Here is a 17,562-nt window from a genome sequence, read left to right on the forward strand (position 1 = left end):
CGCCGTGCCGTTCAGGAACATCACCGAAACAAACATAACATCTCTGCATTCGTGTGAAATTTAGCGTTGGAGATCCTCTGTGCTCCTACCTCTACCCCCCCCTCCCCCCCCACATTTTTCACACTCCTCGTGTCTTCATTTCGACATTTGAACCCCTCATTGTTCCTTATCAGTGGTTGCTTGAGCTTTTGAAGCTTTGCACCCTCGCGGCCCGGCTCTAGTTTGTTTTGACCTGCCTATCTCGCTCCTTTTCTCCCGAAACTGTCCATCACGTCCCGCGCGTTCTGCGAAAGCTAGACGAAATGGGTGAATCAAGGTCTGTTAAGCTCCTCTCCTTGCATTTTGGAGCACCGACATCTGCAGCTCTTGGCGGGGCCCCTGTCTCTTATCTAGGGCCGCCGCATGGAGACAGTCTGGATCTGTGAACCTACCCTCAGCATAGCTGTGTCGGGGAACTAGGAATTGAGGCCGTGCTGACGAGACTTGCGCTACAGACAAGAACTGCTCGCATGGATGAATGGCCTGCTGCAGTTGAACCTGACAAAGATTGAGCAATGCGGAACAGGGTACGTTCGAGATTTCCACCCTTGGACACGCTCTTCCGGCAGTGGCCACCAGTTGTCAACACGAATGTCGGCAACGCGAAAGAAAGTTGGAGAACGACGCAAGTCAAGACCTGCAGACAGAGCTGACGTGCTGGTCATCTTCTAGAGCTCCGCTATGCCAGATCTACGACAGCATCTTCCGTACGTCTTCCCTCATTGCCAATTCCTATACCATCTCGACCAAGCCAGTAGGCAGAAGAGTCGAATGACTGACAAGCATTCTCATACAGTGGATGTTCCCATGACAAAGGTCAAATTCAACGTCAACACCGAATATGCCTACATACAAAACTTCAAGGTCCTGCAGAGTAAGCTACCTACCCCGCCCCCGCAATTTCTCTTCTTGAGTTTGTCTCTGAACTCTCTGCGGATTTGCTATACATACTAGTCTCGGTGAACATTGCTGATCTGAACCCCTACGCTAGATACCTTCACCAAGCACCAAGTCGACCGACCCGTCCCCGTGCAAGCTCTGGTCAAGTGCAAGATGCAGGATAATCTCGAATTCCTCCAATGGACGAAGAGGTTCTGGGACCAGTACTACCACGGCGGAGAATACGATCCGGTTGCGCGGAGAAAGGGATCTGGCGCGCCGCCTACCACGGCAGCGACCCGGTCTGTCAACTCGGCGGCCGCTACTCGTGCCCCGCGCGGCTCGACGCCCACGGCTGGCGCCGCACGAGCTGCCCGACCAGCTGCCTCTTCGGCTCAAACGGTTGCGCTGACGCAAGAGAACAATACGCTCAAGGAGACGGTCGTCGGACTTGAGCGTGAGCGGGATTTCTATTTCAGCAAGCTCCGCGACATTGAGCTCCTGCTGCAATCGGCAGTTGAGGCCGACCCTGAAATTGAGAACCATGATGACGGTCTGGTGAAGCAAGTCCAGGCTATTTTGTACTCTACTGAGGTGAGTGCTGTCGATAAAGCTGCAGAAGAAGAAGAAGAGGAAGAAGACGCAGAACAGGGGCCTGCAAGTCCAAGTCCAAGTCCAAGAAATGTCGCAATTCCTAGCATTGGAAGGGGGTGGTCTCACAAGGGAGCTCTGGCAGGTGGTCTGGCAGGCCTGCGCGGAAAGGCCATGGTGGTGAAGGAGGGCACCGCCATGGTTTCTAAGAATTGAAACGAAAGATGGTATCTCTTCATTTACCACCAAAGGAGCAAAAAAAAAAGTTCGTGGGTTATTGATCAGGCAGGGGCCCAAGTGGTGATGGGTATGATGAGCCGCAATCCAAGCGTCCACGTTTGCCAATCAATCCACCGGTTCCCATGTCCCTGTCTCCCCACGGCCCTGGCCTCCCAAGACCATCACTGCCATTGACACCACTGCTCCACACCACATCTCCCCAATTGCTACTTATTGCAATCGGCAATTGAACTTGTCCTTTTCTTCTTGTTTTCCCTCCTCTTCCTCTTCTTCTTCTTCTTCCTCCCATTTTTCTTCTCTCTTTTCTTCTTCTGTTATCTTCCCCAAACTCGAAACAACAAATTACTAACGCCAGTTACTCTCTACCCAACAGGAAGGATTCGAGATTCCCGCCGAAGCAGAGGGCGAAATTGAAGCGCACGAGGATCTGGAGACTTTTTAGATGGAACCTAGACTTCTTCCCTTCCCCCTTCCCTCCTTTCCTTTACCTTTTTTGTTCTTTTTATTCCCCCCTTTCCCCCTCTTCTTACATTGGGCATCATCCGTCTCTTGTTCATTCTTCCCCTTTTCTTTTTTTTCTCTTTCTTTCTTTTCTCTCTGTCTACTTTGTTCCCCCTTGCACCAACTGTACTACGAGGGAACTTTGCGGGTTGTTGCAACAACTCCGTATTTCACATGTTGTTCCAAAATGTCCCTTTTCCTTTTCCTTGTCTTCGTTGTTTTCCTCTCTTATGCCCAAGACGCATGCAGCCCCAGAATAGCGAGTATAGACTACGTCTCACCTTTCTCTTACTTTTTTTAAAAGAAGCATTTACCCATCACCGTGTGATGATTTCTTTTGTGGAGATGCAATTATTGTTTTTTTCCAAAAAAAAAAAATTTTTCTCAAATCGTCACGCATCATGTATCAAGATTGCTTATGGTGTTCTGACAAATGGTGAACATGACGAAACATGGTATGCACGTATTGCTCACACCATGCATAACGACTCAGTCACACACGGTATTGAGGTTGTGAGATATCAAAAAGCCGTTATCCTATCTGATATAAAACAAAAATGGCCGAAAATGTTCAACTTCTTCCAAATGGGCATGGAACCAGGGGGAACAAAAGTGTGACAAAATGTAAAGAGGATGGTCAGAGGAGTTGAGAATGAAAAGAGGAAGAAGAAGAAGAAGAAGAAGAAGAATTCCATATGTAGAAGATATGATCATGCGGGAGAAGGAAAAAGAAGAAAATATATCAACCCAGACAAACCGACCCAACCCCCGGACACAAAAGACAGTCTAAGCATGGCAATCACATAAAACATGTTATGCAACACTAGATTTAATCTTCCGAGTGGGCGCGGTCTGCCTTGCGGCCGGTGATAAAGTGCGTGTAGACAAAGAGCTGTTTGCGACTGGTCTTGAATTCTTCCTGGACCTTGCCAATCAGGACTTGGCACTCGAGTTCGGTCCAGCCGAGGACGCGGGTGAAGAGGGCGAGGGTGAGGGGTTCCACCGACTCGATGGCGTGGAGTTGCATGAATTGGCCAATGAGCTTGAGGTTTTTGTCCTTGGGCCATGCGCCAATGGGAATCTAGAATCGTAATCCGTGTTAGAAATTTCAATTGCTAAAAGACAAAGGTGTGGGAATACCTTGAGAATATCCTCGTGGACATCGACAAAGCCTGCGGCCTTGAGCTTATTCGCCAGGTCCTCGATAACGTTGAGGGGCTTGCCAAATGAGGCGGTGCCTGCGTTGATCTGCTTCTGCCACTTGTTGATCTCCGAGTTCTCGGGGAGGGGACCCTGCTGAGACAAGAAATCGACGCGGAATTCTTGTAGCTCAATGTATCCACCTGGTTTGGTGTGTTTGTAGGCTTGCTCATATAGGCGGTCCCAATCGCCGACACTGCCCACCATGTTCCGCTGGTGGATGTAATCAAAGGCTTGCTCGGTGGGATAGGGCCATTCGGCTTCAATGTCGTCGACGATGAATTTGCAGTTGGGAGGGATCCTAAGTCACGTCAGAGGGGTCAACCAGAAACAGATGGGGTGAAATTGACAGAGCGCGAAGTGATGAAAGAGCACTTACCATCGGGGTTGAATGGGACTCAAGTCAACTCCTAAACAATGGTTCAGACATGTTAGTTTGGTGATGACCAGAATTAAGGTAAATCCGTACCCTCAACTGTAGCACTAGGGTATTCACTACATGATATTAGCAAAATCATCTACGCCAAATGAAATCAAGCAGACAACTTACTCGGCAAAATCCAAGGCCCAAATACCGGTACCGGTTCCAAGATCGATGACGCGCTGAGGCGACGGCGGAAGAGCCGCCTTGTGAAGGCTGCCACCCAGCATTAACCGGTAAATGTGATGGAGCATGTCAAGGCGGTCTTGCTCGGGTTCGTCATTGGGCTAGATAGAGTCAGGAAACTGATGCGGGAAACATCTAGAATAGACGATGCGACTGACGTAGAGGTATTCGCCTTCTCGGAATTTATGGTATCTTCTGCCATTCTGGGATAAGTGAGCAGATATTTCCTTGGTTGAATAGTGTTGATGGGGGCGTATCGCGATAGCATACCTCGTACCTAAGCACTGGTCAGCATGTCAATCCTATTTGGGGTGCATATTTGATGCATCCAAGTACAACTCACGGATAGTCCACCACGCTGGATGCCAGCGAGGTTGTAAAAGAAGAGGCGTCACTGTGATACCATCGGTTAGCCCTATGGAACTTGATTCTGTCACACGAGAACGCCCTTGATGGTTGTGTACCTTTCTCCAAGAGTGGAATCAACTTCTGAATTTTCCTCGCTCTGGGAGGGGTTAGCAATATGCTATGCAACGCGACTACGATGACGATGATGAGATGAACCCAGAACGTCGAGACAGCGGAAAAGCACAGGAAGCTTAGATGCAAAATAAATTGAAGAAGGAAGTCATTTTGTTCATTTCCCGCGTGGCCAAGTTCCATGACAAGCGTCACACACGTGGAGGGGAGTAACGTTACATACTTCGGCCTCAATGGCGGCTCCCTGCAGAGGAACGGTCGTCTGTGGAGCCGGGTGATGGTGCGGCTGCTGAGGAGCAGCTCCTTGTTGTTGAGGTGCAGACATTTTGACGGGCGCTTTTCGTTACGTTTGCTCTAGATATTTATCGATCCGAGGATACTTTGCTTTTCTTGATTTCCTGTCGACTTTTTTCTTTGGCGCTGAGTTGTATGCAATTCTAATCGTTCGAAGAGGCTATATATGCAGCGGCGAAAGCGCAATATTCACAGAAAAGAGTGGTATTATCGTGAAGAATTCGAGCCCCGCCTAGAGCAGATACTAATTCGTTGCAATGCAGGGATTTTCGCCACCTTCCGTATTGTCCAGTAGCCGTTTGGCGGGACGTGAGTGGACTAATTTGTGTGTATGCAAAGGCACGCTGATCGTACGGTAAGAGACTCTTCGTTTTCCTGGTCAAGGTGAAAAGTGGGAGGGTTTATGCTTGTATGATACGTACTGTATGTACAGACGAGTACTAGGTAGGTAAGGTAAGGTAAGATATCTGAGATGGCCTGTTATTTCCCCGCTCAAGGATTTGATGCTAAAAGAGTTGCCAGGGGTAGGTAGGTACCTTAGCTAATGCGATTGCAAGGAAACCCCCCCGATGCCTTTTGGCCTCTCTGTCGCTTGCAAGGGGGAAAAGATGGTTAGGTTAACGGTCTCGTTGGCAAAGTGCAATTGCGAGCAGGATGGACCCAGACGAGAGAGAGCGAGAGACGGAGAATTGACTTGTCGAATTCGCCGGCGAAGGACCCGCACAATAAGTTCAAAGAAAGGGAAAGCCAAGGATGAGATAAAAAGAGGGAAACCCGAAGTTAGTTATGGTGATGAGGTGACAGAGACGGGTGTCATCTCCGATCCTGTTATTTGTACTCGTATCAACTACAAAGCACTGTACTAATCCAGCTCAGCTAGAAATCATTCGTCCTTGGTCATCACTTGCTTTCCTCTTGGTCATTCTGACACATCCGATTGGCCTGTCAACCCAACAGGAAAACGTTCCCCTCTGGTTACCGGAAGAGTTAACTCGAACTGACTTTGATCCGGCCCCACCCCTGGACCGGCCTCGGCCCGTCCAGCAGCCGAGCCAAGACGGGAGAGACTTGACTGAACTCTGATCATTTACTCAGCACCATAACACAACTCCGTAGACGACCTGAGTGACTGTCGATGGGAGGGAATGCAGGCACAAAAAGAAAGGCATCAAAAAATCTCAATTGAGGTTGCTGTCGTATTTTAATAAAAACTGTTCAAACCTATTTGTGTTCATGGATCCAGCCCAGACTCCAATGCTTGGCGTCGGCCAGGCCCTCTTCATGGCATGCATGGCAAAACCGGCACAGGGGCAATCAAAGGCAAGGGTCATCCAAGAATCCATGCAAGCATAACAATAATCCTTGCACACGCACAAGAGCCATGCTTGCTTCTACGTGCGCATGTGGAAGTATATACCATCACAGTTTACTTATATATTCCCTACCAATCCCATCATTTACGCAAACTATCATACAATCGTCATCTTCTTATTGAAATCTCAGAGCAGAAGAAGCAGCTATCAATGCTGTTCCAAGGAAGCAAGCTAAGATAAATACAACTACCAAAAAAATTAACTCTGCATACGTCATTGACTCCAAACATAAATAAATCATGCAATAGTAATACAATAGACAAAGAAGGGTATCAGATATCTTCCATAATAATAGAGCGCATCATCATTAAAAAAAATAAAAACAAAAACAAAAACAAATAAAACCTTCCAAATAGTAAGATGGATCATGACATCGTAAATCAATTATTTGGCATGGATCATGTGCAGAGGTTGACCGCTGTTCGAGCCATCTCACGAAACCGAGGCAGCCTGGCTCAGGTGGCGGAGAGTAATCTCGCCATCACTACTACTGGCTTCATCACTCATAGCGTCCAATAATTGGTCAATGTGGGCTTCGGTTGTTTTTCCATGTCCTGCAGTCCGCGGACTAGGTACATGTCGTGCAGCAGCGGCCGCTGCTGCAGATGCCGGGGTGCGTGGTCCAGGGTATCCTATGCTCCCTGCCTCTTCGTCGCTACTCGTCCCATCGAGGCAGGGGTAATTGGGCGCAAATGCGACCCGTCGGGAGTCCGTCCGAGGCTGTTCCGCTTCAGTGCGAAGAGGCGAGCCCAAAGAAGTCGCAGTGGACGGATGATATCCAGAATGTACCGGACTTGACATGAAAAGTAGTGTCTCCACGGCGTCTTGTTCCATGGCGGCGTTGTGACTCGGCGTGCGCAGAGAAATATGGCCAAGTCGGAGTCGTGGCGGGGTAGCTAATCCCATGGCAGGATGATTTGTCGGAGTACTTGCAGAAGATGTGCTTGCTTGTGTTGGGTCAGGATTTCTTGCCGACGTTCGTAGCTTAGGAGGTGTTTGGAGCAATGGGGGATTCGAGCGACGCGGATGTTGCCGGGACACAATATCTACAGGAGGTGCCAATGAAGGTTGCGAAGAGCTCAGGGCTGGAGCAGACCCCAAAGACAACGCTATATGGTCAGCTTGGCGAAGATGGGGTGCCTGGCTGGAGAAAGAGCCAGCGGTGGTGGGGTTCGCGGACTGATGAGAGCGCCAAAACGCTTCATAAGTCTTCGTTTGTTCAGGCGGCGTAAGCAGCTGGGGAGCCAAGCGCGTTGCGCTCTGATTGGTGGCAACATAGCTAGGATTAGACGCTGTACCGCCAGGACGGATAGTCGGCGTGCTTTCTGGTGGAGTGTTCGAGACGTGAGAAGACGAACGAGAATGCCGCCCTGTGTCGTTCTGCGAAGGACTCTTGAGCCAATGGCTGTTCCTCCGATTATTTGCACCTGGATGAGAATCATTCGGTCTACGCGCCGCCACATCTGCATATATGGTCGAATTTGAAGAACGTGGCGAAGAATCTTTTGCAGCAAGATTCTCAACTTCATCAATTGTGCGCGACTGCCAACCATTTTGAACTTTAACCATGGCGTAAGAAAGCCGCGTTCGAAGTTGAGCAGAGAGCTTTGAGGAAAGTGTTAGCAGATATATACATCTTTGAAGCGGATTGCTTTTTGAGAATCCAACGACTCACCTCGCCAATAGAATTTCCTGGAGAAGCAAGGCTCGAATGACGAGCATGACCTCTCGGGCCAGTGTGGCGGACTTCAGGGCTGGCGGGAAGACTTGCACTTCCCTGCTTCAGCTGTCCACTAGCTGTTCGCTTCTGCCCGAGCATTGAAGCATGAGGTGGTGACATGATTACTCCGCGGCCAGGAAGGTGAGCTTTTGTGCTTCCTGGTGTCCGAGTACCCGTCATTGTGATATCTTTCGAATCAGGCGTCCTTGGTCGGACTGAGATCGGCGCGTTAAGGGATGCTGGTGGCTGGGTAAGAGTCGTGTCCAATGCGAGGTGTCGACTAACAGAAGCTTCTACAGAGACCGGGGGAGTGACGTTACGTGTCAGGCCGTCCGTGGTCGTCGACTGGGCCTTCTGTGCAGGCTTGGCCAGGGGATGAGTCTCTTCTTGGCTTGAGACTTCCTCTGTCGAGGAGCCCTGTGAGTTGGGAACCAATGTGATGTCTTCATTGTGTCTGGGCCCCAGTGCTGATGCATTTGGGTCGAGCATTGGCCTGGAATTGTCACCAGGCCTTGGGCTGCTCATTCTGTGGTCACGAGCGCGTGTGGGCGAAGTAGGCGGCATTGGTTTAGAAGGGGCAAGTTGTTTGGCAATAGGAGATTTCATTGCCGGAAGAATTCGTTCATTGGCGCGAATATTCGTACTGGCACGCGGAGAACGCTCGAGTAACGGCTCGGGCATGTTTTCAACTCTGAAAAAAGCGCACAGCCCACCAGCTCGTCGCAGAAAACCATTCAGACACCAGCATCAAGGTGATTTCAGGTAACGAGAGCCCGCCGGGTGAAATGGTAGCGGGCAAACGGAACAGTGCTCCTGAGCGATGGAGAGACGCGGTCGAAAAGCGGATCAGGCTACAATGCAGGAAGACGGAGGCGGGTTGCAGCTCAATTAATTTGGCGTCGGTTTCGCAATTGAATGTAAAGACCGAGCACAAACTTTCAGGAGGACGAGAATATACACAATGAACCCTTGCAGTCCAGATAAATGTCAACAAATGTGAGATGTGGAACGACTGCGGCTGATATGACGGGCGAGATGACAGAATCGTTCTCCGAGAGGCAATGCTTTCTCTTTTGAATCTTGAGATGGCTGTCCAGTTGTAGATTCTATTAATAACCAGTATTTCAATGATACAGAAGTGATCTTGGCTGGCCGAACAAGACCAATAACAGAATAATGCGGTGGCGGGAGTCGGATCGTTGCTGGTCAGTTTACCGTTGGTTGCCGGGGGCCGCGATGACGCGAACCTGCCGAGGAGGCGAGGCGAGTTTATCAAGGTTCACAACGCGCCCCGAGATGAGCTAACGAAGAATCTATGTAAAATATATGGCTTGCTCAGAACATGAATATCTTACGGGGAGATGAAAAAGGCTTGATGGGACGTTCGATCGGAACAGACCTACTGAAGCTTATATACAATAAGGTCATCAGAGGGGAGAGACTCAACAAGGGCCGAGACAGGCACGACACGAGGCCGAATGCATGAGGGCACGAGCACGAGGTAAATGAGTACAAAAGATAACCATTGGCCAGAAAATATGGTTAAAATGTGGCCAGGAGACGTGGTGGGGTCACTCTGGGACGCGTATCAGCAATAACAGGAGCTAAACCCAGTTAGGCTACACCTCAACATGGCCCACTTGTGCAGTTTTCACAATAATAATGCATATTGTGCTTCATCAAATCCTCAACTGACATCTTCCTTGACATTTATACAAAATCAAAGATTGCAATATTATACTTCGTCATTCCAAACTCCAAACCTGTCTTTTAGTTCAAACCCAATTTTTAGCTCTTTTGCTCCTGCTCTTCTTCTACGATTAGCGTCTCAAAAGCCGCTCTTAGAACGCTTCTTCGGAGAAGGAATGTCTGGCATGACTCGAGTTATTTGAATACGTGGATATTGGCTGATTGACATGTCAAAAATTTACCTGATTTCGCTTTTTCTATCTCACAAGCCATTCATGTTCATGTGCCTACGGCACTCAATTCTGTCGATCCGTTGGAAGCTTTTTTATGCCGATATCAAGGACTCTGCGATTTATTATCACAAGCTCGCAGTAACACTTGACTATCTCGTTTAATCAAACTTTCTCTAAGATGCTCCACAATAACTAGAATGCAGAAGATGAAGAAGACATTGATGGGTCGAACGATTTGTCCTGAACGATCTCTGTCGAAAAGCTCCTTTTGTCAGCAAATAAAGAAGCCGGAAAGTCCAAGAAAACAATAGAATACATGATAAATCTGCCGCAACCACATGCCTTCCGTTTTTGCCAATGGAATCTCCATTGCAAACCTGACATGGGGATTCTCCACGAAGTTGGGGTCAATAATACTGCACTCCGGTATGGTGTGAGATCAGCCGAGAGGGCGTGCGCATCGGTCCTGAAGCTAACGAGACGCCGGACCGGCGCTTGGCAGCGACAACGATAATGGACGGGCCGAGAGAGGCATGAATCTAGATAACATGCGCGGATATTTAATCCTCGAAAAACCCCCCTATCAAAAATATGAAGTTATTTCCCAGTCGAAAAAGAAATTAACATTTCACACGTAGCGATTATAATATAATTCACAAACTCACAAATAAATCAGTTTATATTACAAGCCAAACCCCACCATCGCAATGGTGTACCCTGACACTTTCGAAGGATTCCAGGTCTGTATCCACAATGCATTAAAACCTTTTATAAGTTGTATCGCAAGACTGACCTTTCAACGAACAGATTGATGGTCCAGATACTTGGACAGAGTTTCAGAAGCGTCCGGTGAGTTGTGTCTACAAATCGAATTAATTTTACATGTGAGAAGATACTGGACTAACAGAACAAGTAGTTTCAACCCAAGCCGTTTGGTGACTACGACGTTGAGATCCGCATATCGGCCTGCGGTGTATGCAGCAGTGACATCCACACGATAAATGGTCTGTACAATCCTCCATGTACTTCAATTTTAATCCTCAGTCATGTTTTATGTTCCCAATAAATTTACACAAAACCTTATCCATTTTAAAATGCACCAAGCTAATGGATTGTAGGTGGATGGGGGGAGCGTCCCTTCCCTCTATGTGTCGGCCATGGTATGCCTTTTACTTTTCCTTAGCAACAGCCAAGGAAAACCATGATTTGTACAATTTTATAGGGTAAAAAAAAATATACTCTAACAAAACATCTGCCTCTAGAAATCGTTGGCACGGCCATCCGAGTTGGACCCAAAGTAACTCTCATCGAGCACGGCCAGCGCGTGGGCGTTGGCGCGCAATGCCTCTCCTGTCTCGAATGCAAGCAATGCAAGAACGGCAACGAAGTTTATTGCCTCAAACAAGTCTCGACGTACGGCAAGAAATACCCCGGCACAGACATCACCACTCAAGGGGGCTATGCATCGCACATTCGCGCGCATGAGTACTTTGTCTTTCCTATCCCAGAGAAGCTGGACACCGCGCAGGCCGCGCCCATGTTATGCGCCGGAATCACTGCGTACTCGCCTCTCGTCCGCCATGGCTGTGCGCCAGGGAGCAAAGTCGGCATTGTCGGACTGTACGTCCCTTTTTCTTTTCCCTTTCTTCCCTCTTTCTTTCTTTCTTTCCTCCTTCCTTCCGTCCGTCCGCCTTCAGCAGCGAACAGTACCGGACAGATCTACAAGAAGAACACGCGCAGCTAACATTGATATTCCAGCGGCGGCATCGGCCACTTTGCCGTCATGTTTGCCAAGGCCCTCGGGGCCGAAGTCTGGGTCATCTCACGGACCCGCGCCAAGGAGGAAGACGCACGCAAATTAGGCGCGGACGGCTTCATCGCTACATGCGAAGAAGAATGGAACGAGCCGCATCGTATGACTTTTGACCTTGTTCTGAATACGGCGAACTCGTCAAAGGGCTTCGACCTGAATCGCTATCTGAGCTTGCTTGACGTGCACAAGCGGTTCATTAGCGTGGGACTGCCAGAGGGATCGGGCAACGAGATCCATGCCAAGCAGCTTCTCGGAAACGGCGTGCTTATGGGCGCCAGTCACCTTGGAAATCGCCAGGAAATGCTGGAGATGCTGCAGTTGGCTGCGGATAAGGGAGTCAAAGGGTGGATCGAGGAGATACCCATCTCGGAGGATGGCTTGAAGCTGGCTGGTAAGTTTTGATGGCGCATTACCTTTAACCCCCTTTACACTTCTTTTTTCATTTTACAAGAGCCTAAGATGAGAAAAAATTAAGCCCGCAAACTAATGAACAATAGTGACGAGACTGCATGATAATGACGTCCGGTATCGTTTCGTACTGACAGAGTACTGGAGGGCATTTGGTATCACCATGAAAGAGTTGGCGCTGGCATGTACTTCGTGTCACTAGACTGACAGACTTATATTAAAGCTACCTGTCAGTATTATGTGTATTAATGAGCAGAGATGATGTATAGACACGGTCTGGAGCATGATGGGGAGTTTGTCGGCAAGGCATGATATGAGAGTAATGAGGCGCAAGCGGGGTCGAAAAGAGAGCCATTCTTTGCATCATGAATTTTAATCGAGTATACCTAGATTGTTGGAGAGAGATTACACGCATAGATACAGGATTATAGCATGATAAGCTTCAATGCAACTTTGACTAGTTACTTCTCTCATTTTCCATAAGTGTCAATTCCTCCCCTCTGAATACGCAGGCCTCGTGAATAACATCCTTCAAGAAGGCCTCTCATGGAACCCCTTCAACTTGACAAGTTAAAAATGATGAAGAGTTTGGTGTCCCGTATCTATCGACAACTTCTTTCAGAATATAGGGAATAAAAAAAATTAAGAAAATTTGGCAAAAAAGAAAGTCGTCGCGAACAAGATTCGAACTTGCGCGGCCGAAGCCATGTGCTAACGCTAGTCGATTCCGAAGAACCGAGGAGTAGCAGGCACACCCATTAACCACTCTGGCATCGCGACTACTCGTTGGAGAGCTGCAGCGTTAATCTGCTTTATTCACCAATGATGACTTCTCTATATCTTACTTGCATATTCCAACCTTCTCCGATGCCATGAATATTGGGCAATAAAAGGTCTTGCAGCGTCTTGTTGGATAATTTTAAATAGTTCATACGTAAAATGTATTTTAATCTGCTTAATGATGCTTTGTATGAATGATATCTATATTTTTTTTGTGAAGAGAAATTTTAATTGTTGACGTTCTTATTATATACTCAGTCGTGATTATCATTTCGTCTGGGAAATCTATGCTGAAATTGGAAAATCAATTCATCTCCACGTAAATTGCTACCATAATTGCCTAACATTTTCGATTGCTCAGAAATCATCTGTCCATTTTATAATATCTCATTGAAATCGAGCCAAGAGCTCTGCGCATGCGATCATTAATTTACCTCACAACCCCGCTTCATACTTCATTATATCCGCCAGATCTTCGCCGAGCTGCTTCGTCTTCTCTTCGGACAACCGCGCCAACGGGCGTCTCGGGTAGCCACCGTAGCCAAAATATAGTTGAAGGGCAGCCTTGGTGCCGGCAACCCCGCCCTTGGTAGTGATCCAGTCGCCCTGAGACACTAATGTCTGGAGCTTGATCGCTTCATCAATCTTACCCTGCGACCAAAGATTCCAGACACGCACTGCCGTCTTCGGAAAGACATTGGCGCATCCTGCTATAATTCCAGAGCCGCCGCTGGCTAGGGTCTGTACAGTGAAATCGGCAAAGCCACCAAAGGCCATGTATCCCGACCCTGCGTTTTTGACGGAAGCTGCATCCAGGGCGGCAGCAACACGGGTAAGTTTGCCTGTATTACCACAGGTAAACTTTGTGCCCACGATGTTGGAATGCCGGGAGATGCGGATAATCAGGTCGCTACTCATGTCGATCCCAGCGACTGCGCCCGGGTAATTATATAGTAGAATGGGCAATGGTGACGCATCTGCTACGGTGGTGTAGTAGTCGTAGAGCACATCATCTGTCATAGCCGGGCGAAAATAGCTGGGCGGAACGAGCAATACATGGTCAGCACCAGCTTGGGCAGCTTCGCGGATGAGACTCAAGGTCCCTCTGACGCTTTGCTCTGCGGCACCGGCGATGACAGGAACATTTTGAAAGCCAGCTTCGTCAAGAGCTTCTCGCGTTGCGCGAGTCACTTGCATTCGTTCGCTGCGGTCTAGGTGCACCGCCTCTCCATTTGAACCCATGGTGACGAGTCCGACAAGTCCAGCTTTGGCCAATCGCACAGCATGCTTCCGAATAGTTGGAATATCTAGGTCTTCCGTTTCCGGATCAAAGAAAGTCATGGTCGGCGCGTATATGCCTGGTCGAAGGAGCACATGACGTGTGCCATTGGTATGTGCCATTTTAAATGTAATTGTGAGATATTCCACAAAGACTGGCTGTGAAGGAGGATTGTAGAAAGATGTGAGCTAAGGTCAAGGGATGTCGGACAACTTGGGTGTTGTTACGGAGCGCAGAGGTAAATGCTCGGGATAGTTATCAATGAGGCCTGCATAGAAGTTGTTAATGTAAGTAAACTGTAGTGCTAAACCAAAAACCTACCGTTCTTAAGGATTTTAATAACAGTATGAATTTAAGTGGCAAACGTAATGTTTCCTGTCAGCTGTTCTGAAAAGGCTCCTTAGCTGCTCTCCAAGTGCGAAGAAAGGTCAGGACCACTCCAGCCCATATATATACGGGGGGAGTCATGATTGTTATCGCATAAAGTGTGGAGGTGACGTTAGAAACTGGTCTGAGCCGGGGCTCAGCCTGGATCTAACCACCGAGCCCCTCCGTGCTTGCTCGCGCATTCTGACCCGAATACGTCTCCTCTAAGCTTGTTTCGCATAAGTGAAATCGCCCGCCTTGGCTGTCTTGTGTTGGGTCAGAATAGTTCATCTCGGCTGTTTCAGCGGGAACTGTGGTACTCCTCTAGCTTCAAGCCGGTAGTCGATCAGTTGGCTCTTTGACTAAATAAACCGGGGTAGCGAGCCGAAGTTCAACCCGCGATAGAGTGGGGGACCAAGTGGGGTTGAGTGGGGGTTGCTCAATGGAGGTTTTTTTTGGGATGGCATGGAGACTCGCCTTGATATGATGGCAGGGCCTTTCTCAAGAGCATATCATAAGTCATGGAAAACGAAAAATGACGCCCGAGTGATTGCGCGTGGTTGATTGAACACTTTTTTTCCTTTCGCGGTGGAGGTTTTGTGCTGTACTCTACACCTTTTTGGATTTCAATGCTGCTTAGCAAACATTGTACAGATGCTACGAAAGACCGCTCGGAGGTAATTATCCCGAGATGGGGAGCAAAAAGGGGACCACCGTCGGTTCTTTTATCCAACAATTTTCACAACTTCGTCAATAGGATATGATTCTGTAATTAAATCTGCTACCCAGCGTCGGTGTTGCACCAAAAAGCCTGTCTTCCGTAAGAGAGAAATTGACCCAAGCGTGCTTGACTCATTATGTATGTTTGCATGATTCATTTAATGATCCAATCTCCAAAAAAGCATAGGAGCAAACTGTACTGTACTGAATTGAACCACCCGCAATCCGCATAGAAGGGTATCATTCAGCATGAAATTGAAAGACTGATGCTCGTCGACAATGACGCAATCTGGGAAATTCGACAGGCTTATGAGGATTCAAAGCGACCATTCGAATATTAGACATGTTCATGATACCGACAGCAGCAGTTGAGTATCAGAACAGTCTAGAGTCGCTTCATCTTGAGAGACATTGAGAAGTGTCGATCGATGATTTTATTCCTGTTTACCAGTGGTCTTTGCTGCAACCGCAAGCCCCTGAAGAATCTCCCGGCCGAAAACATATGCCATATAGCTTGGGAATGCAAGCCAGGCACCGCTAGCTTTCGTTAGGATTTTTCAGCCCAAAGGCAAACAAAAGGGGTATGATACTTACTTGGGAATGAGCCAAGCGATGATCAAGGTCAAGGCATCGTTGTGGCCAATATGTTTGAATCCAGAGTAATACTCATTCAGCCCTATAAAGGTTAAGCTACGAAATTCAAATGCTTGACTCAACCATGAACGGCCAAACTTACAGTAGAGTACTGTCTTGCTCAACGTCATCACCGCGGTTGCATACCCGATCAGAACAGCTGCGCCGGCCATCTGCCCGGAAACAACCCTTGGTTGACCCAACCATCCGGCTTTCCTTGATTTTGGAGCACCACGACCCCTACCAGATACCACCTTGCCATATCTGAAAACAATAGCCAAGTATGCAACATAAAGGAACGTCTCGAGCAAGTTGAGCGCTGACTGCGCAGCCGGGAAACCGTCGCTCTGTTCAAAAGCTGGCAGGCCATATACATAGTCTACCGAGCCATAAAAAACGTAAGGAAGCCACAATGGGCTATGAAGAAATCCTCCAGGCATCGTATGTGGTCGGAGAAACACATAACCAGCATCCCAGAGCACCAACGGGACCGCAATCGCAAGCCATAACAATGTTAAATTGGATGGCGTATGGGTCCATTTCTTGGAGGTGGACGAGGTTGATGAAGTGGGTGTAGATGAGCGCACGACTGACTTCGATTGAGTTGATTTTGTTGGCGAAAGAGTGGGCTCTGGGAAGTTCTTTGGGTGATTGCGCGTGGAAACCATTTTGAGCGCGTCGCTCTATTGTTGCGACAAGATAGTGTACGGAGATGAGGATGAAGTGTTTTGAATCCTTCGGGAAATGATCGCCGAGGAGTATTGACCGAGCGATGACCGTGCAGCGTAGATTGACCGCACCTCTTTTATTTCCCTTTTCTTCTTCGTCTCCAAGGCTGCCATGCAAATGGTGATATATTCGGGCTGCGCGCGGTCGGGGGGATACAGGCGAAGTTGAACATTCCAATGGCCATGATGTAACACAAATATAGTGGAGCGCCATACCCGAACCAGCCCGCCCACCTTTCGCACCTTCCCCGGATCCATCAACCACCGCACTTTCCTATTTCGGGGAACATCTCCACTTTCAGTTCTTCATCAACGACGTGCGTAGCAAGATAGTTCCACCCCAATGACGAAAACATTGAACACTCTTTATTGATGTCCGTTATTACGCATGCCATATATCACTGGTTCTTAAATTTCTTCCTGAATGTCTTTGAAAATTACTCATATTTCATAATTTGCTTGTCTGCGCTCCACTGTATCTCAATGATGTTACTTTTGCGTGATGATTTTCCTTTTCTGTTGATGAAGAGTTTCTAAGCTTGCCGGGATCCACGAGAGCTTTCTCTCAATTTACGTTCTTTTGCATTCTGTGCGTTGCTTGAAGCTATGTAATCCTTTCGTCAAACTCTATTCAGCTCAGGACATAGTTTCTCATTGAAAAATGTTGAGTTTCCCGACAGCGTTTGTGCCTTGAACGAGCCTGTCATCTTCCCACCGACATAAACCGACAACTATTGTGATGGGTTGCATTCAGAAAAAATGATATGACCATAAGTCTCAGAATCTTTCAAGCGGGCTTCTGACCGCGGGCTTCTGACGGAAAATATCTGACGACCAACGGTGGAGAAATCATTTCCCAAAGTCACGTCCCGTAATCGACTCGCAATGGTTCCAGGCCCTCGAAGATTCCATGATTACGTTGCTCCCTCAATCAGCTATCATAGGAGTAACAGCTCAGTTGATAGAAAGACATCGAGAAAAAAAGCTTG

At 48.1% G+C, this 17,562-nt stretch overlaps 7 protein-coding genes and 1 non-coding gene across 8 annotated transcripts; 2 read left to right on the plus strand and 6 right to left on the minus strand.

Annotated features, from left to right (window-relative positions):
- The first annotated feature begins 66 nt into the window (after positions 1 to 66).
- On the plus strand, positions 67 to 2,599 carry L228DRAFT_246279 (hypothetical protein). Its single transcript, XM_018332376.1, has 6 exons — positions 67 to 316; positions 495 to 566; positions 712 to 746; positions 836 to 913; positions 1,031 to 1,512; positions 2,123 to 2,599. The coding sequence occupies exons 1-6, from the start codon at positions 303 to 305 to the stop codon at positions 2,189 to 2,191; spliced, it is 750 nt and encodes a 249-aa protein (XP_018189064.1). The 5' UTR covers positions 67 to 302; the 3' UTR covers positions 2,192 to 2,599.
- A 110-nt stretch (positions 2,600 to 2,709) lies between these two features.
- L228DRAFT_246280 (S-adenosyl-L-methionine-dependent methyltransferase) lies at positions 2,710 to 5,169 on the minus strand. Its single transcript, XM_018332377.1, has 10 exons — positions 4,761 to 5,169; positions 4,522 to 4,562; positions 4,401 to 4,451; positions 4,328 to 4,334; positions 4,216 to 4,260; positions 4,001 to 4,158; positions 3,920 to 3,945; positions 3,830 to 3,860; positions 3,391 to 3,751; positions 2,710 to 3,331 (listed from the first exon to the last, which is right to left on the minus strand). The coding sequence occupies exons 1-10, from the start codon at positions 4,860 to 4,862 to the stop codon at positions 3,080 to 3,082; spliced, it is 1,074 nt and encodes a 357-aa protein (XP_018189065.1). The 5' UTR covers positions 4,863 to 5,169; the 3' UTR covers positions 2,710 to 3,079.
- A 1,467-nt stretch (positions 5,170 to 6,636) lies between these two features.
- L228DRAFT_267509 (hypothetical protein) lies at positions 6,637 to 8,605 on the minus strand (the record flags this gene model as incomplete). Its single annotated transcript, XM_018334996.1, has 2 exons — positions 6,637 to 7,809; positions 7,880 to 8,605. The coding sequence occupies 2 exons, from the start codon at positions 8,603 to 8,605 to the stop codon at positions 6,637 to 6,639; spliced, it is 1,899 nt and encodes a 632-aa protein (XP_018189066.1).
- A 1,117-nt stretch (positions 8,606 to 9,722) lies between these two features.
- On the minus strand, positions 9,723 to 10,238 carry L228DRAFT_246284 (hypothetical protein). Its single transcript, XM_018332378.1, has 2 exons — positions 10,189 to 10,238; positions 9,723 to 10,108 (listed from the first exon to the last, which is right to left on the minus strand). Exons 1-2 carry the CDS (start codon positions 10,228 to 10,230, stop codon positions 9,950 to 9,952), a joined length of 201 nt encoding a protein of 66 aa, XP_018189067.1. The 5' UTR covers positions 10,231 to 10,238; the 3' UTR covers positions 9,723 to 9,949.
- Positions 10,239 to 10,407: 169 nt separating this feature from the next.
- On the plus strand, positions 10,408 to 12,524 carry L228DRAFT_246285 (alcohol dehydrogenase-like protein). Its single transcript, XM_018332379.1, has 7 exons — positions 10,408 to 10,586; positions 10,654 to 10,695; positions 10,763 to 10,850; positions 10,965 to 11,006; positions 11,109 to 11,466; positions 11,605 to 12,050; positions 12,157 to 12,524. Exons 1-7 carry the CDS (start codon positions 10,554 to 10,556, stop codon positions 12,267 to 12,269), a joined length of 1,122 nt encoding a protein of 373 aa, XP_018189068.1. The 5' UTR covers positions 10,408 to 10,553; the 3' UTR covers positions 12,270 to 12,524.
- Positions 12,525 to 12,736: 212 nt separating this feature from the next.
- On the minus strand, positions 12,737 to 12,847 carry L228DRAFT_t65. The gene has a single exon. It is a non-coding gene; the product is annotated as a tRNA-Ser (tRNA).
- A 235-nt stretch (positions 12,848 to 13,082) lies between these two features.
- Positions 13,083 to 14,475, minus strand: L228DRAFT_117876 (aldolase). Its single transcript, XM_018328964.1, has 2 exons — positions 14,448 to 14,475; positions 13,083 to 14,394 (listed from the first exon to the last, which is right to left on the minus strand). Exon 2 carries the CDS (start codon positions 14,246 to 14,248, stop codon positions 13,283 to 13,285), a length of 966 nt encoding a protein of 321 aa, XP_018189069.1. The 5' UTR covers positions 14,249 to 14,394; positions 14,448 to 14,475; the 3' UTR covers positions 13,083 to 13,282.
- A 765-nt stretch (positions 14,476 to 15,240) lies between these two features.
- L228DRAFT_282236 (hypothetical protein) lies at positions 15,241 to 16,710 on the minus strand. Its single transcript, XM_018335973.1, has 3 exons — positions 15,949 to 16,710; positions 15,807 to 15,888; positions 15,241 to 15,749 (listed from the first exon to the last, which is right to left on the minus strand). Exons 1-3 carry the CDS (start codon positions 16,511 to 16,513, stop codon positions 15,647 to 15,649), a joined length of 750 nt encoding a protein of 249 aa, XP_018189070.1. The 5' UTR covers positions 16,514 to 16,710; the 3' UTR covers positions 15,241 to 15,646.
- Between the last annotated feature and the right edge of the window lie 852 nt (positions 16,711 to 17,562).

The sequence above is a fragment of the Xylona heveae genome (assembly GCF_001619985.1).
Source record: "Xylona heveae TC161 unplaced genomic scaffold L228scaffold_4, whole genome shotgun sequence".
Lineage (NCBI taxonomy): Eukaryota > Fungi > Ascomycota > Xylonomycetes > Xylonales > Xylonaceae > Xylona > Xylona heveae.